Source organism: Podarcis raffonei, chromosome 13, assembly GCF_027172205.1.
Source record: "Podarcis raffonei isolate rPodRaf1 chromosome 13, rPodRaf1.pri, whole genome shotgun sequence".
Lineage (NCBI taxonomy): Eukaryota > Metazoa > Chordata > Lepidosauria > Squamata > Lacertidae > Podarcis > Podarcis raffonei.
In genome coordinates, this window is record NC_070614.1 from 26,302,877 (window position 1) to 26,315,430 (window position 12,554).

Genomic DNA, 12,554 nt, shown 5'->3' on the forward strand with positions numbered 1-12,554 from the left:
ACAGAGTGTTTGTTGTGGGGGAGGAAGGGAAAGGAGAATGTGAGCCGCTTTGAGACTCCTTAAAGGGAGTGAAAGGCGGGATATCAAATCCAAACTCTTCTTCTTCTTCTACATACACAGTGCAGAGCTATGATTATGACTATATGCATTCTCTGACCAAACCCTGAGAATGGAGGACATCGGTCCTGCTCTCAGTCCCAGTAACGGTGCTTACCCCCGCATATGAGGCAGATAGCGCTGAGGAGCCCTGTTTCGGCGTCATCCATCTCAAGTGGCAGCAGCTGGTTGGCGAAGGCGAAGACCAGGTCTGTGAGGGGCCCAAAGCCTGCGTTGTGCATCTGAGTGCGGTTGAGCGTCAGGCCGTCCGAGAACGTCATGGTGTCCTGCTCCGGGGTGTAGCGCGTGCATATCCGTAGGATCTAGGAAGGAGCATGCGGGAGAGAGGCATGCATCACACGGAGGCTCTCAATGCCCTCCACATTGCTATTACAGTGGTACCTCTGGTTACGTACTTAATTCATTCCGGAGGTCCGTTCTTAACCTGAAGCACCACTTTAGTTAATGGGGCCTCCCGCTGCTGCCGCGCCACCAGAGCATGATTTCTGTTCTCATCCTGAAGCAAAGTTCTTAACCCGGGGTACTGTTTCTGGGTTATTGGAGTCTGTAACCTGAAGCGTATGTAACCCAAGGTACCACTGTAATAGGTTACTATGAGGTGGTGGATACGGGTTCATTTGTGTGCTTTTTTTAAGAGACGAGAACCAGAGTATGGAGCAAGCTTGTTTTCTGCTGCTCCAGAGGGTAGGAGGAACCAAACCAATCAATTCAAACTACAGTGGTACCTCAGGTTACAGACGCTTCAGGTTACAGACTCCACTAACCCAGAAGTAGTACCTCGGGTTAAGAACTTTGCTTCAGGATGAGAACAGAAATTGCATGGCGGCGGCATGGTGGCAGCAGGAGGCCCCATTAGCTAAAGTGGTACCTCAGGTTAAGAACAGTTTCAGGTTAAGATCGGACCTCCAGAACAAATTAAGTTCTTAACGTGAGGTACCACTGTACAATCGTATCTCAGAAGTCGAATGGAATCCGTTCCAGAAGTCCATTCGACTTTCAAAATGTTCAGAAACCAAAGCGTGGCTTCCGATTGGCTGCAGGAAAGCTGTTCCAAGAGTGGAATGGATTGTGGACTTTCCTTACAGAGGGGTTTTTAAGCAGTGGTGGATTCTTCAGCTGTGATTCCTACATTGCAGCAGTTGGACTAAATGACCCTTTGAAAGTACTTCCAACTCCACAATTCTCATGTGAGTACATGGCTCCCCTACCCCCTATAGCATAGATGCTTCGACTAGTCCAGGGTTTCCCTAACTTGGGATCTCCAGCTGTTTTTGGACTACAATACCCATCATCCCTGACCACTGGTCCTGCTAAGCTAGGGGTGATGGGAGTTGTAGTCCAGCAACAGCTGGAGACCCAAGTTTGGGAGACATTGCACTAATGCGTTGGGGCCCCACTACTGGACCATGGACTGATCTAGGGTGGATAGCAATGGCAGCACGGCCACCCTAATGATAAAAAGAAAAGGGTTCCCCAACGCATGGTCTTTGGTTCTGAAGAGGCTGAAGAAGTCTGCCCTATAGGTTCAAGGATTCGAATGACTTGCCCCTGTTTGAAGGAGGGGCGGGACTCACCAGGATGTCTAGACAGGCGGCTTTCAGGAGCGTGATCTGGTCGGCGATGGTGAGTGTGGTGAAGCCCGGCAACTGCTTGGCGAATTCGACTGTCTTGATGATACACTTTGTGGACAACTCACTGAACTTGTCCCACAGGTCGATGTCGAGAGAGACCCGCTGATCCGAACTGTTGTTCTGTAGAGCAGGGAAAAGAGACCAGAAAGTCAACATGAAAAGACGGAGAGGAAAAGAAAAGAGGAAAGCTGAATGCATTTGAGATGGGGGCAAAAAAAGGGGGGGTTAGATTCCAGTCCCACCCCCCCCACACACACACACTTGAATTGGAAGATTAAGAAGAAATTTATTCTCCAGCTACACTGTCTGGCCACCTTGCCTTCCCGTGAAGTACATGACTTGATCATGTTTTAATTTTTTTTCCTTTAAAAACCTTTTTATTTTAAGAAACAAGTAATATTCCAATATAACATATACAGAATGAACACCTCTAAACAGTGCAGGACTATACAACAATGCATGAAAACATAAAATCCAGGCACAGGTGAGGAGAATAATTTATTATATTTTTGTGTTTCTCTGTCATTTTGGGGACTATCTTTAAAAGTAACATCTTCCAACTACGGACAGATGTTACAAATGTAATGTGGCAAGGGCCCAGGGGAAGCTCAGAAGCAAGGAGAATGGGGCTGCATAGTCCAGCAAGCGGAAGGGCCATTGCAAATATCTCAGATTCCATCCCTGGTTAAAAGGACCATGAAGGAAGTGATGTGGAAAGACCTTTTCTCTGCCTCAGATTCTGAAGAGCTGCTCCATGTGGATTGAACGGACAATTAGTCTGGACTCTGCAAAAGGCAGTTTCAGAGGGAAAGCAATGGAAAAGCAAACCAGCAAGGACCATGGTGCTCAACTAGCAAAACTGATCAAGGTTGCAGTTTTTGTTTTTGTAGCGGAATTTCAGGGAGTTGTCCAGCTCAGTCAGTAGAGCACGAGACTCTTAATCTCAGGATCATGGGTTTGAGCTCCACACTGGGCAGGTCCATCCTGCAGGGGGTTGGACTACATGAGACCCTCCCGGTCCCTTTCCAACGCTACAATTCTAAGCGCAGAACTCTCATAGCCCCAGCTGGGGTTCCCCACCCCATACCAGCTGACTGCCTGTGGATCCCACCTTCCCGCCAACTGCACCAATCAACACGTCCAGCTCACACTTCCTCCTTCCCTCCCACTGCCTCCCTTGGGCTGCCACTCACCGTGGTGTACTTGCCCAGCTGGCAGAGGGCAGGGAAGGTCTCCTGGTGGGCTTTGCGCACTTTCTCTATGAGGTCCTCCACCTCAGGCGTGATGATGTAGCTCTCCGAACATTCCTGCTTGGGGGCGTCTTTCTTCTTCTTGTTCCTGTCGTTCCGGACGGCTGGAGAGGAAGGCAAGCAAAGAAGAGAGGATCGCAAAAGTGAGGATAGGTGCTTTCCAAGAGAGTGAGAAATCAAGAAGAGCCCTAAAGGGAGAACCAACCCACCCTTCCTCATCTTTGGCCACGGCCATTATTTGTGATTCGTTATATAACAACAACAACGATAAATGGAAAAAGAAAAATAAATGCACTTAAATGGAAACCAAAGGAGATGCCCGATACTGAGTCACACCACTGGTCCATTGAGCTCAGTTACTGTCAACACAACCTCAAGGATTTAAGGCAGGCAGGGGGTATTCCCAGCCCTACCTGTGGGTGCCAGGGATTGAAATCAAAGAGTTGGAAGTGACCCCCAACCCATGGCAATGCAGGAATCTCAACTAAAGCATCTAAGACAGATGGCCATTGAACCCGGGGCCTTCTACAAATGAAGGGTGCTCCCACCACCTCCGCAAGGGAGGCATCCAAGAAACAAAGCCACACAAATACAACAAAAATGCCTTGGCTGATTGTCGTCTCTCAGCATCCTTCTACTGGCTGTCCACCCTGCCCTAGCTCCACGGACAGATCAGCCTTCCCAATCCAGGCCACTGTGTGTTACACTGGAGAGCGAGAGTGCAAACTGAAAGCGGGCCCGCAGATCGAATAGCTCCTGAAGTCTCAAGAAAGTGATCACAACAGCGTTCGGAATTTGCCAGGTGCATTTGGCACCTGGCCATCGGCCACTCGTTGCGACCAAGTGAAAGTGCCTGGCTGCCAGGAGGGTGCTTGACGCCTCCACCATCTGGAGGTGCATGCCTGGGGATCCTTGGATCTTGACTGTTTTAACACATTAGCTGAACACATCCTGTAGAATTCTACCCATGATCTTTTATCTGCACAATCAGAATGGGATTTCAGGAACCAAAAAGTTGTATTGAAAAATACGACTTCTGAGCTGTCTGGACATTCCGTTTTGGTGACTGTAACCCTGGTTTAAAGAGGCATTTGGCACCTAGCTTATATAGCTGAGTTTCTAACACTGGTTGGCAACTAGATGTTGCAGGAGAGGAGGGAGACACCTCCCCTACCTGCCCCTACAGTAAACTGGATCCATTCCCAATCCTACCTTAGTCAATCCTGGAATGCAAACAGAATGTATTCATTCACCAAATCATTTACTTGGTGCCACAACATGCCACAAAGAAGCTTGTTCACTATGTGGTAGCTTTTCATGCCCCTGGGAAGCTAGGAAAACACAACCTGGCCTCATGACGGATGTGTGTGCATGCAATATGTGCAAAGGAGCATGTGTGTGGGCCCACATACCCACATGCATGTGTGTCCTTTCCAGAGCTCAGTGACTGGCAGCCGAAGCAACAGAAACCATGCATTTATCCAGCTAAGTGCGGTTTTCTTTGCTCCCAGAAATATTTAACCATTATATTCTTACTTCCAATCTCAGTCTGTTTGTTTAGTTCAACACTTCTATACCTTTTCCCCCTTGGTGCCAAAAAAAGCAGCACCTGAGATCACATTCAATCATCAGTTTTTAAAAGTCATTTCCAAAAAAATCACATAGATGCTTAGAAATAGTAATCAAAGAACAAAGTGAAAAGAGAGAGAGAGACGTGCTTAGTGTGTCGGTATAAAAATGACCAGCCACCATTAAGAAAGAGCCTTCTTCATGAAACTTTAACCAGCAGCTGAAACAGTTTGAGGTGCCTGCTCTGGAGGCACATATTCCAGAGCTTGAGAATCACCACTGAGAAGGCCCTGCACATGTGTACGCATGCGCACACAAAAATCTATCTACCCATCAGAAAAGAAGGGTCCAGGCAAACATGAGATTGCAAGCATTTTCCTTCAGGGGGAGTGCAACCCCATCAAGGGAAGGGAGAACAGGCAACCCTCCAGACCTAAGCTAGCCTGCCATCCTAACCTGTGCCTTGTTTGACCTGCTCCACTTTCAGCCATTAGTTCCTGAAATGTCTTCCTCCCCTACATTAGTGATCCCAAAGACCTACCAGGGGCGTCGTCCTCGTGAGGACCATCCACTCAGCAAACTAAGCGTGGAATTCTCTTCCACTGGAAACTTGCCAACGCCCAAATCTCTTAAGGAAGTGTTCACAACCTTCTCTGCACAAGCTGTTTATTGGCACATTGGGGGGCGGGGGAGAAAGCTAGCAAAGGGAGCGAAGCTCTAAGCGTTTGTTATGTTGTGCCAAGGTATCTGAAATGGGTTGTTTCCTACATGTCTTCCCGTGAGCAGCTCTCTCTCTCTCTCTCTAACCTGCCAGGAACCCTAAACATGAGAAGGGGCTAGAAATTCAAGCAGACAAAAGAAAGTCAAACCAGAGCCTCTTAACTAATTTAATTAACCTACATAGAACAAAAAACTGTTCGCAAATTACAGAACTAAGACCCAGGGGCTGCTAAACAAGACGTGGCCACATGCATCAGATTTGTGGCATTGCCTCTGCGTGGAAGGGATTTATCGAGGCAAGCACAAAGCTTTGTGTATGGTTTTTTTTTTTGGTCTCTCTTGTGGTATTATATCCTTGCACAGGACTCCAAAGTAGGATAATTCCTGGAGGAAGTCATGTGGGAATGCATGGTTGGTGTGTACCCTTTTGGGGTTTAATTTTTCCTTAAAAACATACACACACTTATATCTATATATTAATAAAATAAATACAAATCGTGAGGCGGTGGCAACGCCAGATGAGTCTTTCGCTCACAGTGGGCTGGTACATTTCACCGCCCTGCCTGAGGGAGGAGGTGGGGGCGGGAGGGAGGGGGATAATTCGGAAATCAGTCATGTCTGCTTGGCAAATTCAATAAAGCGCAGTCCAGACAAGCAGTTGGGGCGGGGGGGAAATACTGCATCCATCATCACATAGGGGCTGGGGGGAGAAAAAGCAGCTGGCACAAGGAGAAGTGTGTGTGTGTGTGTGTGTGTGTTGTTGGCACATCTTAAAAGCAGATTTGGGAAAGGTGCCCCCGCGTTCCTCATTTTCTGCACCCGCTCCCTAACAAACATTTCAGTTTGGTTTGTACTTGAATTCCCTTCCTCCCTGGAAAAAAGAGTGGCTCTACATCTCAGGAAGACATTGGTTCCTGCCCTGCCTTAGCTCTGTACCTGAATTCAACGAGAGTCGTCCTCCCGCAAGCTATTATTTGGTCAGCAAAGTCATCTTTCTCTCCCTTAGAACATCTTCAGGGCCGACAGATGGACTGTGGTCATTAAAAAGGGACTCCAGGATTATATATTGCTACTCAGCAAAAATGGGTGGAGAGCAAGGCCGGGACTAGGCCAGAATAATGCCTGCCCCACCCCACCCCTTCCTGATTGCCCTATTTCTTCATTATCCTGTTTCTCACCTAAAAGGCAAAAGGGGTTGGGGAGGGCAGGACCGCCAATGTCCCAGATCATCCACCGATTCCCCACCCATCCAGCCCTCCCTTTCGACTGGATCAATCTGCTATTTCCCCACCCCAAGGGTTTATTAATCTCACCCTTGGAGTTGTCATGGCGAAGTGGGGTTCCCTCCGCCCCCGCCCCCATTACAGTCGGGAGCCATGACAACTAGGCACTGCAGACGCCAGGAGGGCCCTGTCTGCGTCATTTATCTCTGACATCATCAATCACCGGTTGCCGGGGAAACACCCTCAAAATTAGCACAAAGCAGAGGGGCGAGCTCCACGCACCATCTCTTTGGGGTGAAAGCTGGAAAAATCCCTCCATCTCAATGGCAGCTGTTTTGGGGGAGGCTGGAGGAGGGAGAGGGCAGTCATGGTAAGCTCCCCCCTCCAAGAACCAGCAAGAATGGGGAACCCTTCCCCTTTCCCCCCAAAACATGTGAAACTGGACGTAATGTCCTACATATCCACACAACTGCAACATCCTATATTTGCATTGGTCAATTTGATGATTGATTTATTTTTAAAATGCAAACACTGCATTATTATTATTTCCACAAGAGATGTTGTGCGGGAGGAAAGATACGGCCGAGTGGGAAGTAGAGAGCGCATTGGCAGGGAAGCCATAACCATGCCTTGAAACCTCAAGGAAGGCCTAGCGATCATGCACGGCCCAGACATTCTGGGTTGCAGCCAACGCAAACCCTGCTCAGAACAGGCCCCTTGAAGTTAAGGGACATGACTAACTTGGAGTCACCAATTTTGATTGAGTCTCCTCTGAGTACAACCAGCACTGGGTACAACCCTCTCTTTGCTAAACCCTAGAAGTTTTCGCCAACACAACCACAAACTTTGAAACGTACCTCCGTAATCCTGAGGACTAGAAATCTGACTTTCAGAAATGAACATCTCTTGCCTCTCTCATCTCCCTTACCTTTTTCTTTTCTTTTTGCTCTTCCACTGCAAGTGAATATGCCAATGGCCCCTGTTACATTCTCTGTTCCATATCAGGTCTTCTCTTTCCTCTTCTTCCTCCAAAGTCCTTCTAGGACTACTTTAGCCCTCACTTTTCAAAGTCCGTATCACAGGGGACTCTCTGCGGCACTCTGTTTTGAATTATGATTTGAAAATGCTCTGCTGTTCTTAAGGGAGACACAGCTTGTGGATTGGCCAACAAGGGCGGCCAACAGTCTTTGTGGACATTCGAATCAGGATCATTGACTTTGCTCAACGGCCCCTGTGAGTTTCGAATGTGGAAAGGCATTCGGGGTGGGGGTGAGGACCTGTTACTTTAAGACAGTGGTGGGCAAACCTGGCCCTCCAGCTGTCTTTGGACTACAGCTCCCATCATCCCTAGCTAACAGGACCAGTGGTCAGGGATGATGGGAATTGTAGTCTAAAAACAGCTGGCAGGCCAAGTTTGGCCACCACTGCTTTGAGAGGATGCATAACAGCTTCCCTTCCTCCCCCACTTACACTCCTTGGACATGCCAACTTCGAAGCACTTCTGCAGGCGGCAGTATTGACAGCGGTTCCGCGTCACTTTGTTGATGATGCAGTTCTTGTCGCGGTGACAGGTGTACACCATGTTCTTCTGGATGCTGCGGCGGAAAAAGCCCTGTAAAGGGGGGGGGGGAGAGAAGAGGGGTAAAGCAAGGCATGAGAGCAAGGCAGACCCTTCCTTCCCTCACTTTCAGCCCCCCAGCTGGAGTGGGCTCTGCCAATGTAGCTGCCATGTGAGACCGGATAGGGGGTGTGTGGGGGGGTGTCCTTCCCCACCACCACCCTGCTTCTATGTCCTGTCTTTTTATATCATAAGCCTGAAGGAAGGGGCTGTGTTATTCTTATTGATTTGTAAGGACGCTCTAGGAGCAAGCTGTCCTGGCTTAAGAGCAGGGTATAAATCCTTTCGAGTGAGTAAATAAATAAATAAACAATGCGCATGATAAAAAAAAGTACTACAGCAGGGTTTGGAAACCTGCAGCCCTGCCCCCTCAGATGCCGCTGACTACAACTCCCATCATCCTTGACCACTGGCTGGGGCCGATGGGACTTGCAGTCCCAACATCCTCTAGAGGGCCCCAGAGGCTCTTCCTTTTCTGCTGTCAAAATGTTAAGCGCTGCCCAGGGCACAGTAGAGGGGTAGGAGAGCTGAAGATAATGCCAATATATTTCACATCTGGCAACCAATGTGCCCCTTTGGTTTCTGATAGCACATGGGTTGACAAGTCTAAAAAGCCCAGGACACATATTTTCACGTTCCTCTAGACTAGAGGCTAATGGTGGCTCATTTATCAGAAGTAATGTATTCAGCACTTACTCTGGAAGTGTATACTTGATTCTGACCAAACTAAGCCTTCTGGTGTCTAGTATATGCAACTACATCCACAGGGATGGGCCTTACAAAAAAAGGCTTTGCCTACCCTTGCACTACTGCTGCCCCCACCTCAAAAAAATCCAGGAAGCCTGATTTACACTCTCAGAACTAAGCAAATTGAATATATTTGATGTTACAATAAGTTGGGGCTTCAGAGAATGTAGGTCTTTAGTAATGAGGGAAGAGTAAGAGGGAAGGGCAAACATTGTTCTACACATGAGGGCTAGAAACCTGAGACTCTCAGGATTGCCGCCTCCTCTCTGAAACTACACTGGGGTTCAGAATATAAACAGCCTGATGTTGCACATTCTCAAGAGAACCAAATGTCAGCGGCTCTCTTAAGTGCTAAACCCCCCAAAAAAGGGCCGACCCTGCAAGCAACTGGGACAGGCACGCAGTCAGAAGTTGAGGCCCATTGCTTTGGGGGTGGCCATGGCAGAGGCCCGGCTACTCAATGGCAGAGGGGAGCGAAGACAACATTGCCACGTCCCTCTAATGAGATTAGGAGACTCCTGGCGGGGAAGGAGAAAGGCCTTTCTTCCAGGCTACCAGAGGCACAAAGGGCCTCGTGTTAATGAGCCAGAGGGAAGGGATTTGCTTGGTGGGAGCCGAGCACATAGCACAGCGCCTGCCCGCTCAGGCTGATCTCTGCCAGCCCGATCTACAGGGTCACACTGCCAAGCCCGGTGCAAGTGAGGGCATGTGTGTGTGTGTGTGCACACAGGTAGAGCAACTGGAGCTCATCCTCTTAGCAGAAAGACAGAGGAATAAACGGGAATTTTGAAAAAGAAGAGTGAACTCAGCTCTTGTGAATACACTAAAACGCACCCTTGTTTCCCACACCAGCTATCCTCATCTTTCAAGAAGAACCAGAATTATCGATAATTAGGGTTGGTATGTGTCCTCTTTTTCCAGGACATGTCCTCTTTTTAATGGGTTTGTAAAGTGAAAGTCATCCTATCAATCCATCGTTAAAAGTAGAAGTCGACAAGTGTGTCTTTTTTTTTTTTTTTTGCTCTTCAAATATCTGTTCGCCCAGGGGGGTTGGACTAGATGACCCTGGGGGGGGTCCCTTCCAACACTACAATCCTATCACCTCAACTACATTGCTGGACTGTTGCTTGGTCTTACAACAATTCGCTTGTCTCAGTCTGCAAGAAGGAAAAACGCACACAGTGGAAATGGTTTTAACTATGGACTAAGGCAGAGGTTTTGAAACTGTGCTTGCCAACTTGGTGCCCAGAAATCTCCACTGCTGAAGACGCGCCTCTTGATACTTGAGATGTATTATTTTCAGGACTCAGCTTGTTGGTTTTTGTAATGTTAAGTTGTCTTGCACTATTTTTAATATTGTGCTTTAATATCAATTAGGCTTTTAAAATTGTAAGCCACCCTGGGACCTTAGGTTCAGGGGCGGGTAATAAATTCTAACAATAATAATATTAGCAACGACAACGATAGTGATAATAATTCCTCCTAGCGTGGAAGGGTGCAGAGCTTGGCTTCTAAGCTCTGCGTGAACACTGTTCTACCCCCCTATACCCATGGGATAGGGGCAAAACCTAAACTTAGTGGCCTCATATTATTATGGGACATGGCATCACAGTACCGGCCCTAATAGCTGGGGAGCAGGTGGTAGCAACAGGGAAACAGGGTGTTTGTGTGACTTTCAATGGGGCCTAGCAACAAGGCCTGTGTGCGGGGGAAAACACGCCAGCCAGAAGGAGTGAACGTGTGGTGTGCTTCACTTTTTATCGTCCCCACTACATCGCAGTACCTGTCTCAAGAGTTCCATGTTCATGGCCCATCTTTTCTAATTGCCTGTGGTCTGTCTCGGCGGCTAAAAACTGTACTTGCAACTCACACAACCAACCAATTGGCATCCCCCCGCCCATGTCTTTCCCCTGCAGAATAGGTCTCCTTTCCCAGCTGCCCTTTCCATTCTCACCTTGCATCCTTCACAGGCGCTGACCCCATAGTGATAGCCAGAAGACTTATCCTGGCACACAAAGCAGGGCTTGTAGATTCGGGGCAGTGGGGGCGGTGAAGGGGGGCTGGGCACAATCTCTTCCGAGCTGGTACTCTGCGTTTCAATGGCTGCAGAAAAAAAGAGAAAGAGAAATCAGGTGAGCTTCTCAGGGCCTAAATGCGCAAACAGAAGAGGCTGCATTTGGGGTGGGGGTGGGGAGTCTGCCTGGAACCTACATGATGAAATCACCCGACCAATTCACTTTCATAATGCCACTTATGGGCCTTGTGTTCATACATCACTTCTCTCCCCTATGTTTGAGGGCTGAATGCTTGGCTGGAGCTGAATGTGTGAACCGTTTCCACGGAAAAAACCTTCCATGCAAGGTGATGTGAGGAGAAATGAAAGCTGTGTCCATGGTGTTTGATCTGTGACATGGTCCATTCACACATTTGATCTGTGATGGGAAATAGACGCAAGACAAGGAAGGAGCGTGGGCATGTGCTCTTGAGACATTTGCGCACAAAAATATCTTACTTGATTCTGCCTACTATTAACTGCCCTAAAGAAAAAGAAAGAAAAAAACCCTTCCAAATTCTCTGCAGGGATACTAACGCAGGATGCAAGGAAGATTACATTCTAAAACAATTGCTGTTTGATTATCGATTTGTATCCTTTGCACTGAATTTGGGGTTTTGTCTTGACTGAACTTAGAAATCTGGGGTGGGGTGGGGTGCCCCCCCCCCAGATCATGCAACGGCTGCTAATCAGAGGCAAATCCCAGTACAGTGGTACCTCGGGTTACATACGCTTCAGGTTACAGACTCCGCTAACCCAGAAATAGTACCTCAGGTTAAGAACTTTGCTTCAGGATGAGAACAGAAATCGTGCTCTGGCGGTGTGGCAATAGCAGGAGGCCCCATTAGCTAAAGTGGTGCTTCAGGTTAAGAACAGTTTCAGGTTAAGAACAGACCTCTGGAATGAATTAAGTTCTTAACCCGAGGTACCACTGTACAAATGTCAGCTGGCCGCCTGGGAAAACTATTCTGTGGTTTCAACAGCAGGATTGGAGCCTGAGCTGCCCCAGCGCTCTGTCCTGGAGGGATGCTGCTCAGCTGCTCATATTTTAGCAGGCAGATTCTGCAACCATAAAGCCTTTACGTAAGATACCCTCCCCGAGAAACACTGAGAAGTGGGAACAGGACAGCCCAGTAGGGAAGAGTAACTCCAAACAGGGATGCCCGAAGGCCTGGAAGCTTTGGAAGCCGCCTCCAGCATGCTCTCCGCAAGGGTGGGATGGCACCACAGCGATATGCGATTTGACATTTTCAGGCCAGAGAAATAAGATGTGGGATTGAGCCAGACACAGCCAATCCCAGGAGCTTTACATGCTTGGCACAGCAGCTCAACAGAACAGGGCGGGGTGGTGGGGAGGGGGAAAGGGGGGCAGCGCAGTAGTCACTTGACGCTGCTGGATTCCTGGATCCGGAAGGGAAGGGGTTTGCTTTCGGGAAGGAGAACGATAAAACAATCCAGACACTTGTCTTAAAAACAACAACAACAAAACCTGCAATTTAATGCCAGAAACACGCACACACACACGCGCGCACACACGCACACACACACACACACACAGTGTTATTGTACAGACCAAAGTGCCTCTGTGCTTTCACAGAGTGCATATCTGCTTAACAACGGAGTTTA

The 12,554-nt window shown here is 48.4% G+C and overlaps 1 protein-coding gene across 4 annotated transcripts in view; it reads right to left on the reverse strand.

The window, feature by feature from the left end:
* RARA (retinoic acid receptor alpha) overlaps positions 1 to 12,554 on the reverse strand; it is a 184,947-nt gene that overhangs the window by 4,619 nt on the left and 167,774 nt on the right. For all 4 annotated transcript variants that reach the window (XM_053363878.1, XM_053363877.1, XM_053363879.1 and 1 more), the window contains 5 exons: positions 10,830 to 10,978; positions 7,981 to 8,122; positions 2,942 to 3,102; positions 1,692 to 1,868; positions 215 to 419 (listed from right to left, as the gene is read on the reverse strand). In XM_053363878.1, the coding sequence (XP_053219853.1) occupies positions 215 to 419; positions 1,692 to 1,868; positions 2,942 to 3,102; positions 7,981 to 8,122; positions 10,830 to 10,978 (834 nt within the window). The remainder of the gene's footprint in view (positions 1 to 214; positions 420 to 1,691; positions 1,869 to 2,941; positions 3,103 to 7,980; positions 8,123 to 10,829; positions 10,979 to 12,554) is intronic.